Source organism: Symphalangus syndactylus, chromosome 8 (assembly GCF_028878055.3).
Source record: "Symphalangus syndactylus isolate Jambi chromosome 8, NHGRI_mSymSyn1-v2.1_pri, whole genome shotgun sequence".
NCBI lineage: Eukaryota > Metazoa > Chordata > Mammalia > Primates > Hylobatidae > Symphalangus > Symphalangus syndactylus.
In genome coordinates, this window is record NC_072430.2 from 78,226,661 (window position 1) to 78,252,792 (window position 26,132).

General features: G+C 38.4%; 2 protein-coding genes across 4 annotated transcripts in view; both read right to left on the minus strand.

Moving 5' to 3' along the window:
* The window catches only part of OLA1 (Obg like ATPase 1), a 188,851-nt gene that overhangs the window by 159,497 nt on the left and 3,222 nt on the right, over positions 1-26,132 (minus strand). For all 3 annotated transcript variants that reach the window (XM_055289786.2, XM_055289788.2, XM_055289787.2), the window contains 2 exons: positions 9,840-9,983; positions 2,314-2,441 (listed from right to left, as the gene is read on the minus strand). In XM_055289786.2, the coding sequence (XP_055145761.1) occupies positions 2,314-2,441; positions 9,840-9,983 (272 nt within the window). The remainder of the gene's footprint in view (positions 1-2,313; positions 2,442-9,839; positions 9,984-26,132) is intronic.
* LOC129487318 (tyrosine-protein phosphatase non-receptor type 2-like) lies at positions 5,418-8,269 on the minus strand. Its single transcript, XM_055287902.2, has one exon. The coding sequence runs from the start codon at positions 6,667-6,669 to the stop codon at positions 5,836-5,838; it is 834 nt and encodes a 277-aa protein (XP_055143877.2). The 5' UTR covers positions 6,670-8,269; the 3' UTR covers positions 5,418-5,835.

Sequence of the window (26,132 nt, forward strand, 5' to 3'; positions counted from 1 at the left end):
TCTTTTTTTCTGACTATAAATCTAAGGATTTTTTTAAAATTCTGATTATAAATGTATCATTCAGTGTTCTATGTACTATACAATAATATATACACTGTATTTCATCAATTCTAAGATGCATATTTTGGCACTTTCACATTCTGACATCAATCACTCTAAGAGAGCATAGTATCTACTTTAATTCGATTTTCTTTCCTTCCTTAATGATGGTATCTTTAGCCCGACTTAAATACAGTATAGTATGTATGCTCCTCACCAAATTCATTTCCCCCCCAAGGGTTAGAAAACCACATCAAATGAATATTATGTAAGAAACAACAAAACCAGACATTTTTATTACCAACATCATCAGGACCTTACCATCATCCTAAATTGCTCCGGCTTGGAAATTTTTTTTTTTTTTTTTTTTGAGAGGGAGTCTCGCTCTGTCACCCAGGCTGGAGTGCAGTGACGCAATCTCGGCTCACTGCAAGCTCCGCCTCCCAGGTTCACGCCATTCTCCTGCCTCAGCCTCTCCCAGTAGCTGGGACTACAGGCGCCCGCCACCACGCCCAGCTAATTTTGTATTTTTAGTAGAGACGGGGTTTCACCGTGGTCTCGATCTCCTGACCTTGTGATCCGCCCGCCTCGGCCTCCCAAAGTGCTGGGATTACAAGCGTGAGCCACCGCGCCCGGCCCCGGCTTGGAAAATTTTAAGTCAAATATCCCTCCCTAACCACACAACACCCTTACACTCAACTTACCTGTTATGAAACCTTATCAGGGAATCAGATCCATAAGCCTTCCATTTTTCAGTGCTCTCCTATTTTCACTCCCACTCTATTTTAAGTTATTTTCCACCCATCAACTCACTCTCTCATACCCAAATCTTCAGTTCTCTTGCCCCGATCCTTCTGTCATGTGTGTCCTATCAATTCTACTTTCTGACAGACACCTATCAAGATGCCCCAACTACAAAATTTTTAAATTGTCCCAAACTGAACTCATCATCATCTCTCTCAATATCTGCTACTTTTCTGTGTTTAACGTCTCAATGAATGGTATCACAATTCATTCAAGTGACCTGGTCCAGAAATCCAGGAGTCACACTTCATTCCATTTTCTCTTTGAAATCCTCACATCAGTCACCAAAACCAGAAGAAAACCAGTCAGGAAAACAGAGGTTCTGCCAATGTACAGGCTTTAGTTAAAACTTCTCTGCAAAACTGGATCACTTCCCTATCACAGCCTCATTCTTTATCTAGACTTCCCAGAGGTCTTACCATACCTTCACCCAAATTTAAACTACCTAGATCAATGCTTCTCCAATTGTCTGTCATGGGGTTTTGTAAAATACAATACAAATGAATTATATGGTTAGTACAAAAGTAATTGCAGTTTTGGGCATTATGTTGGCAAAACTGCAATTACTTTTGCACCAACCTAATACTAGGCAAACAAACCTTTTTTCTAGCCAGCTTACGCAAACCACAGAGGTAAATGGTGTTTTATAAAAGGCACACAAAAAGTACCAGCAGAATTGTATTATTACTTTATTCAAGTGACCAAAAAATTAGTCAAATTGCTATATTTTCTAAATGCTCACTCTCAATTACTATAGTTATCTAGTTGAGGACCAGAAACAAATGCACTTAACCAGACCACAGCCGGCCGTCTCACCTCTAACTTGTGTTTTCTTTGTTTCTATTAATTTGCTCATTATAATACTATTAACACAAAGTACAGCCTTGACCTAAGCCTTAACCTACACTCTATTTTGTCAGAAAATTGGCTCACTTTTATAGTCGGTCAACAGAGCCCAAACTAAGCCACAGTTCTATTTTTTCTCTTTGCTTTATATTCCTCTTTCCATAAGGACTAGCTGATCTATAGTTTCTCTTTAATCCTTTCATCTCTAATAGATAACCCAGAAGCCCTTCTCTCTTGTTAAATAATCAGAATCCCCTTCTCTAACAATTCTGCCTTCTTAACACACAGAAAAGCAATAAAGTTCCACAATTTAAGACAATGTCAAAATGTCTTTACAATGAACGAAGTTCCATGTAGAAACACTTCTTGATTGCTCTAATCCAGAACAGGGAATAAAGTTCAATTCGAATATAATCTCAATGCAGCATATACTTGCTATGGAATAAGCCTTCAGATACGGAGGTGATACTAAGTAACATTAAAGTCACAGATTTACAGACAAACCCAAGATTCATCTGGTAAAGCAAAGCAATCTTCCATTAGTCATTTCTAATTTTATTTGAGCACTAATGGAAAGAAAACACTGATCTGAATGAAATCAATGATTAAATAAACTGTACTTACGTGTTAGATGAAAGATGCCATCACAGGCACTAATATGAGATAAAAAAGCATTCCCCAGGCCCTGCCCATTGTGAGCTCCTTTCACAAGGCCAGCAATATCCACTACATTTAGAAAGGCAGGAATTTTGCTGAAAAACAAAAGATGGCTTTATTATAAAACAGTACTAAGAACTTATCTATTAACCAAATGAATTCCCCGAACATTTCACATAAATTCTTTCCTTTCTAGAACAATGGAACAATAATGATTTGATAAATGAATATCCACACCCCCAGAAAAAAAAATTAGAAATGGCCTTGTAATACATTCGGACTTTCTTACCTAGGATAATGAGGGAGAAAACTAAAACAGGATAAATGTATTTATCATGTTCCTGAAATTAAAACTCTTATCATTAATTTTACTATAAAGTTCTATTGGCACATGAACACACACTCAAAAGCAGTGAAGAATGTTTAGAGTATGCTGAGGTAATCATCATAAAATGAGCCAACTAACTTTGTGCCAGACACTAAATTAAGTATTTTACATGTATTATCTCACTTCAAAGTTCAAATCAACTCTATAAGATGGATCCTATTTATTAAGTCCACTTTAAAGATAAGGAAATTATGCCTTAGAGGAGTTACGAAATCTATTGTATTCAGGATCACTCAGCCAGCAGTGACAAAACTGGGATTCAAACACAGGCTGTCTGAGTTTGCATTTGATCACCCAAGTGTTATTAGACAAAAAAAAAGCATGTGATGCTGAGAACCAGTTATCAGCATAGTAATAACCTAATTGTTGATAACAGCAACCAAATTAGGCTATATACAAAATAACCTTTGCTTTGCTAAATAAAGGCACATTTAACACCAGTTAAAAACCAAGTTAGGAAAATCAGTCTGCCATGTAAAAATGGAGATTTAAGTATATCAATAAATAAAAGCTATTTTTAATGTCATATGACAAAGGTATATATAATGTAATTTTGTATCCTTTGTCAATTTTCAAGAGCATTCATTTTTCAGAATGTCAATTTCACTACCTGATAAAATACAACATAAAAGTTCCACAAAAGACTTCCCTATTATTGGCATGGAAAATTAGTCCTTTCAAAATAATTATGCTATAAAGAAGTATCACAGATTGAAATTACTTGATTATTGTTACCACCAAATCCACTAAAACCACATAAATGTGGTTAGTTTGTGGTTGAACACAGTGACTGCCTCCCCAGCATCCACTGTCCCCTCTCTTGGTACCTATACTGATTTTCATTTTGGTAGCCATTCCTCTCCAGCAGAGCCCAAAGCTTTGGAGAAGCTTGCTCTACCCCTAACTCTAGAAGTGGGGCATGTAGCTCCAGCCTTCACTAAGCAGTTTAATCGCATTCCTAGGCAAAGTAAAAAAATTCTGGGACCTTCACCTTGCCCTAATTGCCTCAAAGAACTTAAGAAGCCAGGCATGGTGGCATACATCTGTAGTCCCAAGTATTTGGGAGGCTGAGGCAGGAGGGAGGATGGCTTGAGCCCAGGAGTTCAAGTCCAGCCTGGGCAACATGGTGAGACTCCACCTCTTAAAAAACAAAAAAGACATGAAAAGACTTAAGACGTTTACTGGAGGGGGTATAGAAGGCTCTTAAATAGAAGCTCATCAGTCTTCTGGGAGAACTTCTAGAAGCAATCCCATTTCACTCTGAACATGGACGAGAAAGTATACAGATCTATCCTGTGACCACAAGGGGAAGACAACCTTATGATCAAGTTAATAAAGTAAACTGAAGAGGGGAAAGAAGCCAGGCCTTTGATGATATCGCTGAGCTAAACACTGTGCTACCCGTTACTAACTCAATAAATCAGCTCTTTAACTCACTGTGTTAAGGGCAACTAAATTCATCCTAAATGATATTTCTAACAACTAAAACCACCCATATGATAAATATGAAGTTGATATAGTTTGGATTTTCTGTCACCTCCAAAACTTATGTTGAAATGTGATGCCCAATGGTGGAGGTGGGGCCTGGTGGGAGGCGTTTAGGTCACGGGGGTGGATCTCTCATGAATGGCTTGGTGCCCTCCCCATAGTAATGAGTGAGTTCTCACTCTGTTAGTTCACTGGAGAGCAGGTTGTTTAAAAGGGTCTAGTGCCTCTCTCCACTCTCTCTTGCTCCCCCTGTCTCCATGTGACACACCCTTTTCATCTTCTGGCCATGAGTTAAAGCTTCCTTGTCCAGGTGCAGTGGCTCATGCCTGTAATCTCAGCACTTTGGAAGGCCAAGGCAGGTGGATCACCTAAGGTTAGGAGTTTGAGACCAGCCTGACCAACATGGAGAAACCCCATCTCTACTAAAAATACAAAATTAGAAGGGCATGGTAGCACATGCCTGTAATCCCAGCTACTCGGGAGGCTGGGGCAGGAGAATGGCTTGAACCCGGGAGGTGGAGGTTGCAGTGAGCTGAGATCACGCCATTGCACTCCAGCCTGGGCAACAACAGTGAAACTCCTCAAAAAAAAAAAAAACTTTGAGGCCTCACCAGAAGCCAAACAGACGCTGGTGCTGTGCTTGTATGGCCTGCAGAACCATGAGCCAAATAAACCTATTTTCTTTATAAATTACCCAGCCTCAGATAACCCTTTATAGCAATACAAAATGGACTAATGCAGAAGTCCAGTAAGTAGCATGCATATGGGTAGAATGGCACTAAATTTGAAGTGAGAAGCCTGGAGTTCTATTTCTGGTTGACATAAGTATAAGTGTGACCATGAACAAATTATTTCATCTTTCTAGGCTTCAAGTTTCTTTTTATGAGGAAACTAGACAGGAGGATATTCAGCTCTGAGATTCTATTTTCTATTGAAAATGAGCTTCTCAATTCTGATTTGTGATTTATGGCTAGGATAAGGTTTAAACTATTAATACAATATCTCAAAAAATTAAAACTTGAGATTTAATTCAGGGATTTCTGATGTATTACACCAATGATCTCATGACTACTTGAACAAAATACTTCTAGAATAAAATACTACTTTAGAACTCTCGAGACTAAAATGATGTTAAACATCTTTTTAATCGCTATACGGTAATAAACACAGACTACCAAAAACATTTATTAATGTTCTTCTTTTTTTTTATTGGCAGGAATTTCTTTTTTTTTTTTAATTTAACAAAAATATTTAATGCTGCCAAAAAGTAGTATAAAAATACAGTAGGAATGGCAGTACAATACAAAGCAATCTCTCCTAATTTATTTCTTGTACATCTTTCTACATTTCATACACTCATTAAAAACACTTAACACATCCAATTAAAGGTTCTGCAAAGTCTTCTGCTGGTGGGTGCTCTTCATCCCCTGGATGTAAAGTTTACTTTGTAAACAAACAACTGTGAGGCAATCTAGAGGGTTAGCGAGCCTCACTTTAGTTTCCGGAGTGGGCTTCAGGTCTTGCTTTGCACATCAATGGTTCAAAATTTATAGCTGCAGAATATTCTCAAGTCATGAATATTAGGTGTCTGTCAATCTCGGCCTTTTTCTTTTTCATTCATTCTCATTTAGCCTCTGTTTCATCTGCTGCACCTTCTGAGCTGTGGTGGCCTTTCTGTCCTCTCGAATACGTTTCCATAGAGCACTCTCACTGTTCTCCTCCACTGTATCTTGCATTTTAGAGGAAGGTCCTGTACGTTGGTCACCTGTCAGTTTTTCTTCTTCTAGACCTATTCTGTTCCCATTGTATTTTTCAGTCATTATTTTGTTTGGTGAATGATCAAAGGCAGGAGATAAGTGTTCCTTAGAAAGTTCTTTCCATCGTTTCTGTATACCAGAATCTCGCTTTATACATTTTGCTCCTTCTATTATAGCCATGTATGAGAATCTCAGTTGATCTGGGGTCTGAATAAGACCCATTCGGTATTTTCTCATGTTCAATAACACTTGTTTAATGTTAATATCATCTCCTTTTTCCATCAAAACAAGACAAGTGTCTACCAGAGAGAAGGTGCCAGAGCGCCCAATGCCTGCACTACAGTGGATCACCGCAGGCCCATGGTCAGGGTTCAAGGAGCCAGATTCTCTCACTTTAAACAAGAAATTGAGAAATGAAGCTGGTGATTCAGGGACTCCAAAATCTGGCCAGGTAATATAATGAAAGTGAGATAATGTTCTGGTTTCACCACTATTGATATTTTCTAATTGTAGTAGAGGTACTGTATAATACAACTTCACATCTTCTGACAAGAGCTTCACACTGAATCCTGTTTCTTTAAACAGCATCTCTTGGTCATCTGTTGGCCAGTACTGTGCACATTTAACCGATTCTTTCTCCACAATGCAGTTCAGCATGACAACTGCTTTGGTCTTCTGCTGCCAAACCATAAGCCAGAAATGGCAGCATGTGTTAGGAAGTGGACCCTGTGTTAAGATGTGACTCCTTTGTCCTCTTCTACGTCAACTAAACTGGCATTAATATAATCATTCTCAGCATTTTGCAGTTTAACACGACTGTGATCATATGGGCTTAGATCTCTGTATCTGTTTCGATTTCTGTTTTCTGGAAACTTGGCCACTCTATGAGGATAGTCATGGGACTCATTTCGAATTTCCAAGTACAGCGGCTGCCAGCGACGCTGAGTATCCAACTCTTCGACGGCAGGAATTTCTGTCGTTCTCTTTTTGAGACGGAGTTTTGCTCTTGTTGCCCATGCTGGAGTGTAATGGCGCCATCTCGGCTCACTGCAACCTCTGCCTGCCAGGTTCAAGTGATTCTCCTGCCTCAGCCTCCTGAGTAGCTGGGATTACAGACATGGGCCACCATGCCCGGCTAATTTTGTATTTTTAGTAGAGATGGGGTTTCTCCATGTTAGTCAGGCTGGTCTGGAACTCTTGACCTCAGGTGATCCGCCCACCTCAGCCTCCCAAAGTGCTGGGATCACAGGCGTGGGCCACTGCGCCCAGCCTTATTAATGTTCTTCAATAGAAACAGGCTGGTGGGGCTGGGCACAACTTTGGGAGGCCAAGAGGGGAGGATTACTTGAGCCCAGGAGTTCAAACCAGCCTAGGCAACATGGCAAGACCCCATCTCTACAAAAAATTTAAAACTTAGCCAGGCACAGTGGCATGTGCCTGTAGTCCCAGCTACTCAAGAGGCTGGGGTGAGAGAATCATTTGACTGTGCCCAGGAGTTTGAGGCTATAGTGAGCTATGATCACACCACTGCACTCTAGCCTGGGCAACACAGTAAGATTCTGTCTTTTAAAAAAAAAAAAAAGAAAGAAAGAAAAGAAAGGCCAGGCACAGTAGCTCATTCCTGTAACCCCACCATCTTGGGAGGATGAGGCAGGAGGAATGCTTGAGGCCGACAGTTCAAGACTACCCTGGGGCAACATAGCAATACCCCATCTCTATTTTAAAAAGAAAAGAAAGGAAAAAACAGAGATAAAAAACAACTGAACAAATACATGATCCTGGTTTAGATGCAACAAAGCATATTATTGGAACAACCGAAAAAATCTACATAAAGTCTATGAATTAGATGGTAATATGGGATCAGTATTAATCCCGTAGTAAACTACCCTGATTTTGATGGTTTACTATGGTTGTGTGGGAGGATATCTTTGTATATAGTAAATACAAACTAAAGAACCAAAGTATAATATGGCATCATGTCTATAACTTATTCTCAAAGGTTCTAAGAATCTGGGTATGCAAGGGTATATAAGCACTTGTGTACTTTTGCAGCTTTTATATAAATTTAAAATCATTTTAAAATAAAAAGGTTTTAGAAAGGACACTGAAGTCAGCCTGAAGAGCAAATCTGAGGGATATAATTTGAGCATCAAATCAATGTTTGTGACAGATTAAAACCAATAAAATAACACTCATCTGAATAAATACATGAATGAACAGATGAAGATGAGAAAGCTTTTCCTTACATTACAGTAGTAACAAATGAAGGAGGAATGATAGAATTACAAAATCACCGTGTGAGAATCCTCATAGTAAAAATTAATTCATCAAAAAAAATCAATGGATGCTACAACTAGTAAGTGAAAGTGAGAAAAGTGAATGAGTTCAGTATATACTTTGTAGTTAGAACTCACAAAATTGCTGATAAGACTGGATACGGGGTGAGGGGAGAGAAGAATCAAAGATAAATGGTGGGCACTGATTTAAGCAACTGAGGAAATGACAGTGCTATTTATTGAGTTATGGCAGTCCTGAAGAAGAATTTGGTGCAAGAAGGTGAAATCAAGGGTCATTTTGGACATATCAAGTCTAAGGCACCTATCAGACCTCCAAGTGTCAATATCAAGGAGGCAGAGGTAGAAATCTGGAGTTCTGCAGAGTTCAAGAAACGAGACAGAAACTTGGGATTTATCAGGACATTAAAAATAGTAAATTATTAAAAACAAACTAAGTTATCAATAATAAGCAAATGGTAAACTGTGCTACATTCATATAACATAGCAATAAATATAAGTATTATATTAGAAATTATTACTTAAGTCTGTATTGCTTAATCCAGAAAGATATTAATAATATCCCAAGTAAAACAAGTATTCTATTTCTGTAAGTAAGTGTGCACAAAGTCAGGAAATTATGGAAGGATATATCCCCAAAGTATTTATAACTGTTATATCAAGGTAGACGAAGTAGAGGTGGTTTTCACTCCTCTCATTATACATTTCCCTACTGTCTGAACTTCCTAAAATGAACTTAAACTATCTCACTTTTTCCTAATAAAACGGTTTTACTTATTTTTTTAATTGAAGACATAATACATGCTTATTGTAAAAAAATTCAAACATAGAGGAATATAAGAATAAAGTAAAAATCACCTAAAAATTCCACTGCCCAGAGATAATCATCAGTTAGTCTATGATCATTTCATAGACCCCTCACCCCGTATCCAGTCTTATCAGCAATTTTGTGAGTTCTAACTACAAAGTATATACTGAACTCATTTTTTATGCATAAAAACAAACGCATTTAGTTTTACATGAATGAGATCACATAATACAGACTAATTACTCCCTCTATTTCATACTCCCCAGAAAAAAAAAATTGCAATGTTAACAACTGGGTATACTCTTCTACACCCTTCTCCATACTCTGCATTACTTTTTTTCTTTTTGAGACGGAGTCTTGCTCTGTTGCCCAGGCTGAAGTGCAGTGGCGTAACTCAGCTCACTGCAACCTCCACCTCCTGGGTTCAAGCAATTCTCCTGCCTCAGCCTCCCAAGTAGCTGGGATTACAGGCACCCACCACCATGCCCGGCTAAATTTTCTATTTTTAGTAGACAGTGGTTTCGCCATGTTGGCCAGGCTGGTCTCAAACTCCTGACCTCGTGATCTGCCTTCCTGGGCCTCCCAAAGTGCTGAGATTACACGTGTGAGCCACCGCGCCCAGCCTTCTGCATTACTTTTATAATCACCCAAAACAATAATGCTACATTAATTTTAAAAGAAAAACTCTTCTATATGACTTTAAACATCTGCCCGGTCTACACAAAACCACCAAATAAACAGCATAAAATATCTCTTACCTTGCTGGTTTGTGGTATTGGCAAAGAAAGTCAAACCTTTCATCTGGCACAGGTACTCTGCTCTCATTAGGATCAATAGTGCAGAATGGGAAGTTTTCTGCTGAAGCCTGACTGTTGGTTAATACATTGAAGAAAGTAGATTTCCTAAAACGAATAAAAGCAATTTCAATCAATTCTTAAGTTAACACCAAGAAAAATTTATCTCACTCTAATTTCAATGCTCAAATAAGATCCATGAGGAATATAAAACCAATCTACAAAGAGAGGGAAAAAGGAACAATACATTTTTTACTAACAGAAGTGAATGAAATTTACAACAGTAAAGCGGCAGCTTATGACTTGTAATTAGGTTATTTCCCCATCACAGTCTATTTGAAACTTGAAAAGCATGTTCCCAAAGAATCTTTGTTATAAGTTAGAGTTTCATGTCATACTACAAAATCTATTTTTTTTCATAATATACCTGATTGTACCAGCATCACTTCATCTATACCTAACAAAACCTTCTCTAGCATGAAATGTAGAAGGCATGTCTCTAGTTAAGTCAACGACTTTCCAAAAACTCTGAATTGGGAAAGAGATGCTAAATGTCTAGTATCTGATAGGAAATGGGAGGTTGGCACTCAGAACTGCCTTCTAATCATTAGTATGTAAGGATTACTGGTGAGTCTAGAATTGTGAATTACGAAAGTCAAAATGTGAATTTTATTCAAGGTATGACTTAAATCAAGAAAATATAATATCTATCAATATGGAATAAACTAGTCACTACTTTTCTAATCATTTGACTGCTATCAAGTAATACATGCTCAGAGAAAGCCCACTCACGTTAACATCAGCCATGTTTTTTTTTAAAAAATGTGATAATACTTTATCATTCATGTCTTAAAAAATGAAAAAAGAAATAAAATTTTAAAAATAAAAAAATATGATAATACGGTGCCAAATATCATATAGACTAAAATCCAAAACAAAATTTTAAACTCAGTGGCCATCTTTTAAGTATGCTAGGTGATTAATTCTTTGAAGACTGTTAAAGTGGTTGCCGTGTCTTTCCTATACAAACTGTACTTTCAGAATAACCAATAGTTATGAAAAGAAAATTACTTTATAGACATATTCCAGCCAATAAATGAGGAAAGAATAAAAACTTAGAATAGCACCATTCTGCATCCCCTAACAAATTAATGGATCTTGGTAATAATTACCAATGAGAGTGAGTGCTGCAAAAAGAGGAGAAAAAAATAGTACCTCCCGAAAGAAGTATATACATCATCTGTCATCTTAATCTGACCGACATTTTACATATTACTGCTAGTTTACAGAAAATACAGAGGACAGAATAACATATTAAATGATACCACAGGGATAAAGTCAATAAAATCCAGACTCTGGAAAATTTTGTAAGACTAAAAACCAGATTTCTTCAACAGGTCATCTAGGGGCTGGAAGTAAGTGAGAAACTTCTGGATGAGATGTAAAAGCTAACAGCAGGCCAACAATCCCAACCAGAACTAGAAAAGCCATCTAAAATGTGGGATACAGAAGTCATCTGTTTGAAGGGTCTGGGATTCTGAAAATGAAAACAAAAAATTTGGAAGAAGTGATTTGACCTCCGCAGCCTCTTTTACCCTGGGGACCTGTGCCCATTCTGGGCAAAAGAAGGATGCAAGGATCCAGACTTTACACCCATAGAAAGCTGATGCTGAAGGAGAAAGAAACTAACAAAACATTTGGGGGAGACTTGGAGAACCTCAGGTACACCACCAGTTTTTCCGCTGCGGATATTTTCCTCAAGAGAAAACTACAAAAGCCTACTCAAGTAATTGGTAACACAGACTGGCCCACACTCCATACCTTCTTCCCCTCTCCATGAAAAAATTTAAAATAAAGAGTGATAGTTAAGTTGCCAGAACAGTCCAGGAATCCTTATTTATCTAAAATGTAATGAAAATATTGTATACCTACAATGAAAATATTGCAGAATAATGTTGTAATAAAAGTACTTAAGACAAAATTTAAATCTATTAATTTAAACATTTATAGGACACTTGGACCTAACGTTATGAAGACAAAATAAAATGCTATTGCATTTTTGTATACTGTAGTTTAAAAACTGCTCATTGCTATTACCACAGTCAATTGCAATTCTAAAAAGGCCACAGGTTGTTTATGGAGTTTTTTTCAAATTTATGGCGATTACTGTGTACAGTATTTTATATCGTCTACCTGGACAAAAATAAGTATGTTTTGTGATTTTTTTAAATGTATCCCTTAAAACATATTATATGGTAAAATGTAGCAAAAGAAAATTCCTTAGGCAGAAAAAATTCTTACATACATTCAAACTAAACTTAGAAGACAAATATCCATTTTCACAGACTGTCTCATTTTAGACGAATTTTAAATTTCATGAAACCCAAGTCATCTGTAGCTTCTAACAGCTTTGCAGGTATAAAAAAGTAAAAAGAAATAAGGAAGAAGGAAAAAGAAAAATTTATAAGGATCATTACTACAGGCTTCAGTGGCAACTAAAGACATTTTGATCTATTCAAATCTATTAAGAAAAGCCTTGCGAAAGCAAAGAATTTGAAAGTTTTGGCCTATGCCTGAAGTGTTAAAGCCCATACGCTTTTTGTAAAATGAGAACTTTTTAAACATACACACACACACACACACACACACACACACCTAGATCCCTTGAGGTTAATATTAAAGCTTAAAAGTAGGAGAAAGATTCAAAGTTGTAGGAATTTCTCTCATGCAAGAATGGGTTTACATAACTTATTTCAGCAATGATAGCATTAAAAGAAAAAAAACACAGTGACTAGACTAAATGTATGCCCCCTAGACTTAGGACCTAAATACTTTATTTTGGAAATTACTATTTTACTCTATTAAGTCAATCTGACTGAATAGACATTTTATGTAAAACTTTACACAAAATTGCGGCATGTAATGGGAAGTAGGGATACCAGTGCAAATTCCCACAGCATTCTGAATTAACCATTTATATATAATATCTATCCAAAACATGGGAAAAGAAGTAGAAAGTCCTTTTGAAATGTTTTCAATTTAGATATAACTAAACTGTTAAAAGCATCTATCTGATAGATACACAAACACGTAAGATGACAGAAATAAATACCAATCCATGTATACGTGGGTGAGTATAATTACATATTTTCTAACTCCATCGGAGAAGAAGGCCTAAAAACAGCAACACTTCAGCAGCAATGATCACACCTAGAGAAATGTCTATTCTCAACAGATTATTTCTCCAAAGAGACACATATGGCTAAAAAAAATATGAAAAGATACTCAACCACTAATCACTAGAGAAATGTAAATCAAAACCACAATGAGATATAACCTTACAATTATTAGGATGGCCACTATCAAAAAAACAAGATAACAAGTGTTGGCAAGAGTACAGAGAAATTAGAACTCTGTGCACTGCTGGTAGGAATGTAAAGTGGTATAGACACTATGGAAAACAGTTTGAGGTTCCTCAAAAAAGTAAAAATAGAATTACCATATGATCCAGCAATCTCACTTCTGGGTATACATCCAAAAGAGTTGAAAGCAGGATCTCAAAGAGATATTTGCAAACCCATGTTCATTTATACATTATTCATAATAGCTGAGAGGTAGAACCAAATGTCCATCAACAGATGAATGGATAAAGAAAATGTTATCTACATATGATAGAATATTACTCAGCCCTTAAAAAGAAGGAAATCCTGTCACATGCTACAACATGAATAAACTTTAAGGACACTATGCTGAGTAAAATAAGCTAATCGCAAAAGTATAAACACTTTATGATTCCACTTATATTCATATACTCATATATTCTACTTATATGAGACATCTAGAGTAGTCAAAATCAAGGAAACAGAAAGTAGAATGGTGGTTTCCAGGGGCTGGGGGGAAAGAGAAATGGGAAGTTGTTCAATGGGTATAGAGTTTCAGATATGCAAGATGAAAAAGTTCTAGAGATCTGTTATACAACAATGAATATAGTTAACACAATTGAACTGCACATTAAAAAACAATTAAGATGGTAAATTGTAAAATATATTACATTTTTTATTTTGAGACAGAATCTCACTCTGTCACCCAGCTAGAGTGCAGTGCCACGATCTCAGCTTACTGCAACCTCTGCCTCCTGGGTTCAAGCAATTCTCATGCCTCAGCCTCCAGAGTAGCTGGGACTACAGGTGCGTGACACCACGGCCAGCTAATTTTTTGTACTTTTAGTAGAGATGGGGTTTTGTCATGTTGGCCAGGTCGGCCTTGAACTCCTGAACTCAAGTGATCCTCCTGCCTCAGCCTCCCAAAGTGCTAGGATTATAGGCGTGAGCCACTGCGCATGGCCATATATTATGTGTTTATTACCATAATTTCTTTAAAAAGTATCAAACTCAAATGGATAAATATTATACAAAATACCTAACCAGTACTCTTCAAAAATAAATCTTTAAAGGTCATGAAAAATAAAACATTCAGAAACTGTCAAAGATTAGAGGAGATAGGAGACATGAAGACTAAAATGCAACATGGTATTCAACACTGGAAAAGACAAAGGACATTAGTGGGAAAACTGGTGAAATCCAAATAAAGTCTGTGGTTTAGTTAATAGTAAAAAAGCAAATACAGTTAACCCTTGAACAACACTGGTTTGAAATGAATGTTCAAAGTGCATGTGTCTACTTATACACAGATTATTTTCAATAAAATTTACACTGAATGTGCCTGCCCCTCCTTCCTCTCCTTCCACTTCCTCTCTGTCTTCTGCCTCTGCCACCTGAGACAGCAAGACCAAACCCTCCACTTCCTTCTCCTCCTCAACTCACTCAACATGAAGACAACAAAGACCTTTATGATGATCCACTTTCACTTAGTGAATAGTAACTACATTTTCTCTTCCTTATGATTTTCTTAATAACATTATTTTCTCTAGCTTAGTTTATTGTAAGAATACAGTATAGAATAACATACAAAATATAGCTTAATCAACTGTTTATGTTATTGGTAAGGCTTCCAGTCAATAGTTGGTTATTAGTAGTTAAGTTTTGGGGGAATCAAAAATTACACGCAAATCTTTGACTGGGCCAGGGGTCAGTGCTCCTAATCCCTGAGCTGTTCAAGGGTCAACTGTAATTGCTTTTTTAACTTTCTTATTTTTTGGAGATAGGGTCTCACTTTATTGCCCAGGCTGGAATGCAGTGGCATGAACATGGCTCACTGCAGCCTTGACCTCCCAGGATCAAGAGACCCTCCCGCTTCAGCCTCTCAAGCAGCTGGGACTACAGGTGCGTACCACCACCCCTGGCTAGTATCTGTATTTTTCGTAGAGACAGGGTTTCACCCTGTTGCACAGGCTGGTCTTGATCTCCTAAACTCAAGCAATCTGCCAGCTTCAGCCTCTTAAAGTGCTGGGATTATGGGTGTGAGCCACCATGCCCAGCCCTCAACTGTACCTTAATGAGCAAAAACCAAAAAAAATTATTTGAAATTATGTGGTGATACAGCAATATAGACTAGAATTCTGAAAAAGAAACTCTTTTAAAATTTTAAAACTAGGTGGGGCATGGTAGCCCAAGCCTGTAATCCCAGCACTTTGGGAGGCAGAGGCAGGCAGATCACTTGAGGTTAGGAGTTTCAGACCAACCTGGTCAGTATGATGAAAGCCCATCTCTACTAAAAATACAAAAATTAGCCAGGCATGGTGGCACATGCCTGTAATCACAGCTACTTGGGAGGCTGAGGTAGGAGAATTTCTTGAACCCAGGAGAAGAGGTTGCAGTGAGTGGAGATCGCACCACTGCACTCCAGCCTGGGCAACAGAGCGAGGCTTTGTCTTGGGAAGAAAAATACATAATTAAAACTTAAAACCCATTAATCTATGAAGTACCTCTAAGGCACACAGTTACTGCTGAATACTAGGAAAGAGTGATTAGGAAAACAGATCTGTTATTCAAAAAGATCATTCAGAACATATTAGAAAGAGAAAGTAAATAAGTCCCAAATCATAGATTTCTATGAAAGAACAGGCATTCTGGAATATTGACAAGTCGACAATAAGATTTAAATTCCATTTAAAATGGTATTGGGGAGTTTTGCTTCCCCTCTGCTACAAGAACTGCCCTCCTGCTACAAAGAGCTAGAAAACCAGACAAAATCTATGAAATAATAGTTTTCACACAAAGGACAATATGCATCACAGGACTGTGTTCCCTGAGAGAAGAATAACAAATAAACTAAGCTCTACAATTGCTCCAGCTTACTGCCTACTGATGCTTTCAAAGTCACTATTCCAAGAGGGGAAACCAACAGCACCCAGCAGTCACACCAAGTTGAAGAGACTAAGATGAGAGTTAGGAGGCCAAGGCAGCTAGAATTTATGGGAGAGTATACTAGAAAGGCGGGAGCTGCACAGAAAAAACGCTCTGAAGAGCTGCAGAGGGTCCCCTCAAGAACACAGCTAAGTAATGATTTGCGCATGAGTAAATTCAATCACTACAAGTCCAGGGAAAGAATCACCCAAACAGAGTAGGATGAACAATTCTCAGGGGTCACACAGAGATTGGAACAGTTCACACTCCTATGAGCCACAGTGGAGAGATCTTGTAATAAAAGGGAATTTGGATAGAGTCCTCAGAAGGGTCAGGTCTTAGTACTAGGGCTTAAGTGGCACCAGAACACAAAATCATATTAATCCATCATAAGAAGACTCAAAACAATTAATCTGATACATAAATAACTAAATGCCATAATGAGGTCCAATACTCTTCAAAGGAAAACAACAATATTTAGCATTTAACATAAAATCCACAGTGTATGGAATCCAATAAAAATTGTGAGACATGCAAAAAAGCAGAAATATATATACCAAAATCAGGATAAAAGTCGGTAAATACAAATATAGTAATGAGAGATGAAGTAGCATAAAAGGACTTTAAAATAAATGTTACAAATCTTTTAAAATTTTTCTTAAGGATATAAAAGCTAATATAAAGACAATGAGGAAGAAAATGAAACACATGATAAATATCCAAATAAAATTATTGTTAAAAAGATACAATATTTGAAATAAAATGAAATTGAAATGAAAAATACACTGGACATGATTAGCAGCAGACAGGACACTGCAAACAAAAGACCTTGAAGACAGCAATAGAAGTATCCAGATGAAGCACAAAGAGAGAAAAAGACTGGAGAAAGAAATAACCAGAGCTTCAGCAGGATACTATCTAGGGAAGAACATGCATTTACAGTCATGCATTGCTTAATGATGGAGATACATTCTGAGAAATGGGTCCTTAGGCAATTTCATCATTGTGTGAACATTATAGAGTATATTTACACAAACCTAGATGGTACAGCCTACTACACACCTAGGCTATACGGGATAGCCTATTGCTTCTAGGCTAAACCCGTACAGCATGTTACTGTACTGAACACTGTAGACAAATGTAACACAATGGCAGGTACTATATATCTAAACATAGAAAAGGAACAGTAAAAATACAGTATAAAAGTGATATAGGACGCTTACCATGAGTGGAGCTTGCAGGCCTGGAAGGTGCTCTGGGTGAATCAATGAGTGATGGTGAGTGAATGTGAGGGCCTAGGACATTACTGTACACTGCTGTAGACTTTATGAACACTGTACATTCAGGATACACTAAAATTATTTTTTAATATTTTTCTTTCTTCAATAAATTAGCCTTAGCTTACCAATACTTTTTACTTTATCAACTTTAATTTTAACTTACTCTTTTGTAATAACACTTAGCTTAAAATACAAATACACTGTATAGCTGTACAAAAATATTTTTTCTTTATATGCTTATTCCATATGCTTTTTTATATCTTTAAAATGTGTGCTTTTTTAAAACTTTTTTGTTAAAAACCAAGACATAAACACGTACATTAACCCAGGCCTACATGGAGTCAGATCATCAATATCACTGTCTTCCACCTACACATTTTGTCCCACAGGAAGGTTTTCAGGGGCAATAACACACATGGAGCTGTCATCTCCTATGATAACAATGCCTCCTTCTGGAATACCTCCTGAAGGAACTGCCTATGGCTGTTTTACCATTACTTTTTTTTTATAAGTAGAAAGAGTACACTCTAAAGTAACAATAAAAATTACAGTATAGGCTGGGCATGGAGGCTAATGGCTGTAATCCCAGCACAAAGAGGCTGAGGCAAAGAGATCGCTTGAAGCCAGGAGTTCAAACCAGCCTAGGCAACACAGAAAGTCCCCATCTCTACAAAAATATATCTTTTTAATTACCCAGGTAGGGTGGCGTGTGCCTGTAGTCACAGCTATACTCAGGTGGCTGAGGCAGGGGGATTGCATGAGCCCAGGAGCTCTAGGCTGCAGTAAGCTATGATCAGGCCACTGCACTCCAGCCTGGGCAACGGAGCAAGACTCTGTCTCAAAAAACAAACAAACAAAAATTAACTATAGTAAATACATAAGCCAGTAACTGTCATTTATTATCAAGTATTACGTACTGTACATAATTGTATATGCTATACTTTTATATGACTGGCAGCACAGGCTTGTTTACACTAGCATCACCACAAACGTGAGTAATGCCTTGCACTATGAAGTTACCACAGCTACAATATCACCAGGTGATAGAAAATTTTCACCTTGGTTATAATCTTATGGGACCTCCGTCATATATATTTAGTCAGTCATTGACCAACATCACTATGCAGCACTTGTCTGTAATAGGCATCCCAGAAAGGGAATAAAGTAGAAGATTATCTTCAAAGCACTAGAATAACTGTTAACCTAGAATTCTACCCAGTGAAAATATCTTTCAAAATGAAGAAGTCATAAGCACATGAAAAGATGTCAATATTCTTAGCCATCAAGAAAACACCAATTGGCCAGGCTCAGTGGCTCATGCCTGTAATCCCAGCACTTTGGGAGGCGGAGGCAGGCGGATCACCTGAGCTCAGGAGTTTGAGATCAGCCTGGGTCAACATGGTGAAATCCTGGCTCTACTAAAAATACAAAAATTACCTGGTGGTGGTGCACACCTATAATCCTGTTACTTAGGAGGCTGAGGCAGGAGAATCACTTGAACCTGGGAGGTGGAGGCTGCAGTGAGCCAAGACTGTGCCACAGAACTCCAGCCTGGGCAACAGAGTGAGACTCTTGTCCAAAAAAAAAAAAAAACCAGAAAAAACACCAATCAAAAACTTCACAACTTGGCTATAATCAAAAAGATAACAACAGAAGTGTTGACAAGGATGTGAAATATTGGAACCCACATACACCGCTTGTGCGCATATAAAATGGTGCAGCCACTTTGGAAAACAGTTTGGCAGTCCTCAATAGTTAAATATACAGTCACAGGTGACCCAGAAATTCTACTCTTAAATATATACCTAAGAGAAATAAAATCATATATCTAAATAAAAATTTATGTACCCTAAGGCTGAAGCAGACAGAGTACAAATAACATATTGTACTGAAATATAAAATATGTTGTATATAACTGAAAGATACTGTGGTGTCAGAAACTAGAAAGCACTCAAAAAATAAAGAGGACATGTCAAAAGGAATATAAGTGAACATAAAGGCTCCTAATCACCAAATATGGGCAATTAGAGTGACAAAATAACAACAGTAAAGGATTATAACCAAAAGAGTAAATTAAGAATCTATACTGATATAAATAAATTATAATCAAATACATGAATAAATGGGAAGCTTTTGTACAATAGGATTTTACACAATAGAATTTCCATTGTTCCTTCTATAAATTGTTTCTTCTAAATGTAGAAGAAATAAGGGATATTTTTTAATCACCATTTGGCAAACACCACAATAATAACTGTTTCAGGAAGAATCAATAACACATGCCAAAATTAGGGGGCAAACGTATGAGAAACAATATTATGTACAAAATTTCAAAGGACCCCCTACAAGATGCTTATTAATTGCAATGGGAAAAATAATAACCCTTTCGTGAAGAAATCTGTCAGATACCAACGAGCAATCAAAGTTACCATCACCAAAAATGGACAAATCAACATCATGTGCTTTCTAATACACTGTATTGAAAAGCATATGTTACTTCTATATTTCAGATATTAATCTGAAATTAATTATGAGGAAACATCAGACAAACCCCAAATGAGAGCTGTACACAATAACTGGCCAGTACTCTTCAAAAGTGTCAAGGATATCAAATATAAAAAGAGACTAAGAATGTATTCCAGGTTAAAGGAAACTATGGAAACAAAACACTTAAATGCAGCTGGGCACAGTGGCTCATGCCTATAATCCCGGCACTTGGAAGGATGAGGTGGGAGGATCACTTGAGGCCAGGAGTTTGAGACCAGCCTGGGCAACATAGTGAGAACCCATCTCTACAAAAAAAAAAAAAAAAAAAAGTTAAAAATTAGCCTGACATAATAAAATGTGCCTGCAGTCCCAGCTATTCAGTTGGCTGAGGTGGAAGCATCACTTGAGCCCAGGAATTTGAGGCTGCAGTGAGCTATGATCAGGCCAAGGTACTCCTGCCTGGGTGACAGAGTGAGACTCTATCTCAAAAAAAAAACAAAAAACAATTAAATGCAACATACAATTAGGGATTGAATCTTGGACCAAAAAAAGGACATTAGAGGGACAATTAGTAAATCAATGTTTATTTCCTGATTTTGATCATTGTATTATAGTTATAAAGATTTTAACACTTAGGGGATCCAAGCAGAGGTTAAATAGGAATTTTTAAAACTATTTTTCCAACTGTGAGTTTTTTTAAGCATGAAATTATTTCAAAAGAAATTTTTTTTCCATATGGGTCTTGCTATATTGTCCAGGCTAGAGTGTAGTGGCTATTCAGAGATCTCACTACCCATCAGGACAGGAGTTTTGATCTGCTCTGTTTTTGACCTGGACCAGTTCACCCTCCTTAGACAACCTAGTGATCCTCCACTCTGGATAGGTCACCATATTGATGCTGAACTTAGTGCAGACACTGGATCGCCACTATGGGTGGCGCTGCAGACACCCAATCAGCATAGCACACTACAGCCCAGAACTCCTGGGCTCAAGGGATCCTCCCACCTCAACCTCCTGAGTAGCTGAGACTACAGGTGGGCACCACTGAGCCCAGCTCAAAATTTTTTTTAATTTAATCTTAAGTGAATAGTCAAGCAAACTGGCAAGAGATCATTGTAATACATATCCAACAAAGAACTCATATCCAGAATAAAAAACTAATCAAGAAAAAAAAGACTTTTTACATAAGATATCCAATAACATATGAAAAGATGCTCAAAATCACAAGCCATCAAGAGATATCTCTGATATTCATAGATACCTGTCTTCTCGGTAGACATGGGAATCTGACTCTGAGCTTAACTTTATCAGCTCTTTAGAATGAAAATACTCAGATTACCAGTATTTGCAGCCTAGAGAATAATTTTCCTCCTGTGAGTTCCTTTGAGCAATCAAGAATGGAGCTTCTAAAAAACAAGTGAGCTAAGAATCAACTAGGAAGACTTCTAGGAACACATAGACATCACGTATTTTGTATTAGGAAAATAGTGGATTGAAGATGGCCACACATTTTTTGTCACTCCTCCCATCAAGAGGTGGAGTCTATTTCCCCTCTCCCCATCCCTCTGGGCTGGTGTCATGACTTGCCTTGACCAAAAGATTTCTGTGTAAGTGTGCTGTGCCACTGCCACACCTCCATTCTCTCGAGAGCCAGACACCAAGATATAAGGAAGTTTGGTCTAGAGACCATTTAGAAAGAGAATGAGGCCAAGTATAAGAGAAGTACCCCAGACTTCCAGCCAATCCTGCTAAGGCCCCACATCTGTTAAAATGGCCATCTTGGATCTTCCAGTCTCAACTAGCCGCCAGCTGAATGCAGTCACATGGGGGATCCCAATGAGACTGGCAGAAGACCTATCTAACTCACTACACTCCCGACGAATAAAAATTGTTACTATTTTAAACCATGAACTTTTGGAATGGTTTGCTACACAACAACAGATAACTAAACAATGGTGATAATTCTCTTGTGATTTTTTCTTTTTTTTTTTTTTAGCATTTTCTACAACCTTTTCCCTCAGCAATAGCAAATGGCTTTCACAGACACTGTGACTGGTCTGTAGAAAATTGGGAGAAGGCAATTTGCAGGGACACCAAAATGCATTCCCAGAAGGATCAGCTAAGCAAGACAATTACTCTCCTGGGGCAGTTTGTGACTGTTTGAACAGAGTATACTAGTTGCCCATAATATCCATTTTCCCCTTCTTTCAGAGTAATCGTTTTTTTTTTTTCTTTTTAAGACAGAGTCATGCTTTGTGGCCCAGGTTGGAGTGCAGTGGCACAATCTTGGCTCACTGCAACCTCTGCCTCCCAGGTTCAAGCCATTCTCCTGCCTTGGCCTCCCGAGTAGCTGGGATTAGAGGCATGCACCCCCACACCCAGCTAATTTTTGTATTTTTAGTAGACATGGGGTTTCACCACGTTGGCCAGCCTGGTCTCAAACTCCTGACCTCAAGTGATCCTCTTGCCTCAGCCTCCCAAAGTGCTGGGATTACAGGCGTGAGCCTCCGCACCCAGCCAAGAGTAACAGAATTTTTAACTGAACATGTGGCTGTCAAAATAAAGACTACATTTCCTTGCCTTCCTTGCAACTAAATTCTTGTGACTAAATTCTGGACAAAGGGATGTTGGCAGAAGTATGGTATGGCAGTTTACAGGAAAAAGGCTGCTAGTCAAGTTTGGCCCCTTGACCCTTCGGATAACCAGCTGCCTGGAATTCACAACACCTTAGACCAGCAGCCGCCAACCTTTTTGGCACCAGGGACTGGACCATGAATTGGCTGACGGAAGCCAATTTTTCCACGGACCAAGGGGGATGGTGTGGGGGATGGTTTCAGGATGAAACTGCCCCATTTTAGATCATCAGGCATTAGTTCGATTCTCATAAGGAGCGTGCAACCTAGATCTCTTGCATGCGCAGTTCACAACAGGGCCTGCGCTCCTCTGAGAATCGAATGCTGCTGCTGACCTGACCGGAGGTGGAGCTAAGGTGGGAATGCTCACTCGCCTGCTGCTCACCTCCTGCCATGCTGCCTGGTTCTTCACACGCCACAGATCGGTACCAGTCCCCAGCATGAGGTTCGGGGACCCTAGCCCCTAGAACATGAGGATGAGGCCACATCCTAGGGATTGCCAAGCTGTGAAGTGAAAGGAGCATGGGTTCCTGAGGACTTCATAAAGCAGGTCCACTATACCAATCTATGACTGCAAAATGTACATTTTTACATGAAGAAAAAAACTGGTTATCTGGGGTTTTCTGATGCTCTTAATTGAATCTAATCCCATCTGATGCAGTGGATAGCAACAAGAAGAGCTATCCCTCACAGAAATAAAGAAGTTTGGAACACTGTATCAAAATGTACTTTCCCCCCAATATTCTCTAAGCCTCACAACCACAATAATACACTGGTCCAACAGGAGCTCATTTATAAAGGGTCACTCGGGTAAGAAACAGCAGTACAGAACTAGAAACCAAATCTCCATATTCTTTCTACTTCATTAAGAGGCCATTTAATTGCCCAGCACGGTGGCTCACACCTGTAATTCCAGCAGGCATGAGCCACCACACGGGGCAAGGAGACAGGCTTTTTTGTTTTTGTTTTTTTTTTTCAGACAGAGTCTCACTCTGTCACCCAGGCTAGAGTGCAGTGGCGCGATCTCAGCTCACTGAAACCTCCGCCTCCCAGGTTCAAGCAATTCTCCTACCTCAGCCTCCTGAGTAGCTGGGATTACAGGGGTGTGCCACCACACCTGGCTAATTTTTGTATTTTTAGTAGAGATGGGGTTTCACCATGTTGGCTGGTCTCGAACTCCTGACCTCGTGATCCATCTGCCTTGGCCTCCCAAAGTGCTGGGATTACAGGTGTGAGCCACCGCGCCTAGCTGGAGACATGTTTTAATGGGAGACATGTTTTGGGAGGCTGAGGCGGGCAGATCTCTTGAGCTCAGGAGTTTGAAACCAGCCTCAGGGCAGCATGGTGAAATCCCACCTACAAAAAATACGAAAATTAACCAGGCACAGTGTTTTGTGTGCCTGCAGTTCCAGCTATTCAGGAGGCTGAGGAGTGGAGACTGCTTGAGCCCAGGAGGTTGAGGCTGCAGTGAGCCATGATCATGCCACTGCACTCCAGCCTGGGCAAGAGAATAAAATCTGTTCAAAAAACAAAAACAAAAACATGTCTCCTTATCACTAAATCTACATCCAGCCGTCAAGGGGGAAATATGTATCCCATTAACAAATAATTACTAAATATCTACTATGTTCCTAACACCATCGTATCCCGTTAACAAATAATTACTAAATAGCTACTATGTTTCTAACACCAGTCTAGGCACTAGAAATATACCAATAAGCAAGAACAAGACAATCAGTAGCTTCCTACCTTCACAGAATTTAAATTGCAATGGAGGGGAATGTCAAACCACTTATTAAATTAGATAATATATATAAAGCACTCAAAATAGTGATTGGCATATAGTAAATGTTCAATATCTGATTAGCTATAAATATTGCCTCTAAGTTTCTGGGTCATCAGCCTTATGCAGACTAAAAAGTAAGCCTTCCTATTCACCCAGCTAAAAACCAAGAGATTCTCTAGATGGTTTTGTACTGAATGTCCTTACTTTTGATCAGCAGGCCATCCTTTAGAGAACTGTCTCCCTCCCACAATCTATATCTTGTAGACCTATACAGAAGCACACAGGTCCAGTTGGATTTCCTTACTCAGGAATTGGAATTACAGGAGAGACAAGAAATGAGACATACCCAGAAGTCCAGGGATTCACATGGCTGAGCTCCACATGGACCCATTCCTGCCAGCACCATTTGGCTCCTATCCCTCTTGAGGCCTGGCTGTTCAGATCCTAATTCACTTATTCCAATAAACCTCTTTTTCTTGCTGAAAATAGCCAGAATTGTGTTGCTTACAAAGAATCCTACCTGACACAGTTGTGTGAAGTAAGATCATTCTACAAAAAGTAGTGTTTACAACCAAATACAATTGCCGAAACTCATTAAACTGTACCTTTAAAATGAGTGAATTTTACTATTTGTGAAGTATACCTCAATGACACTGGGCGGGGAAGGCATTTTATTTAAAAGTGTAAACAGCACACTTATTCTGAATAATAAAATATTTTTAGGTTATTTCCACGTATATTAATTTCATTATGCTCTATGACTAAAAAGCTTATATGGTCATCCCTCCATAGCTGCAGGGGATTGGTTCTAAGATTCCAGCAGATCGAGTCCCTTATATACAATGGTGTAGTATAATACCTAATGCAATGTAAATGATAGGTAAATAGTTGTTTACTGTATTTTTTTATTGTTGTATTGTCATTTTTTATTTAATTAAAAAAAATTTTTTTTTTTTTTTTTTTTTTTGAGACGGAGTCTCACTCTGTCACCCAAGCTGGGGTGCAGTGGCGGGATCTTGGCTCACTGCATCCTCCACCCCCTGGGCTCAAGCTATTTCTCCTGCCCCAGCCTCTCGAGTATCTGGAATTACAGGCTCCTGCCACCATGCCCGGCTAATTTTTGTTGTGTTTTTTTTAAAGTAGAGATGGGATTTCGCCATGTTGGCCAGGCTGGTTTCAAGCTCCTGACCTCAAGTGATCCACCCACCTCAGCCTCCCAAAGTGCTGAGATTATAGGCATGAACCACCATGCCCGGCCAATTTTTTAAAAAATATTTTTGATTTGAGATTGGTTGAATCCAAGGATGTGAAACCACAGATACAGAGGGTTGCCTATATGTACAGAAAACATTTAATATGGTCCATTTTAATATAGCCCCATTTAAAATCAAGTTGTAATAACTGCAACAATTCTAGAATGAGAAGTATGTCAATATCTAAAAACTATAACTTCCTTACTAGTGCAATAAAGCTCACAACATACATAATGATCATACCTTGCTTTCACATTTATTGATAGCACCCTACAGTATTTTAATTAATTATTTGTTTTGCTTACATTTCGACTCTCTACTTAGTCTTACTCTGCAAGCAGACTATATCACAGCAGGAAACCCCTTCAAAATGAAAACCTCTTCAAGCTCCAGGAAAGACTGAAATCAGGACAGCCATACTTGCTCATGTTTTACATTACATAAATTTAAGACATGCCTCACTTGGTCACACCATGCTCTATTCATTGAGGAATCCCTGTGACAGGAGCTCCT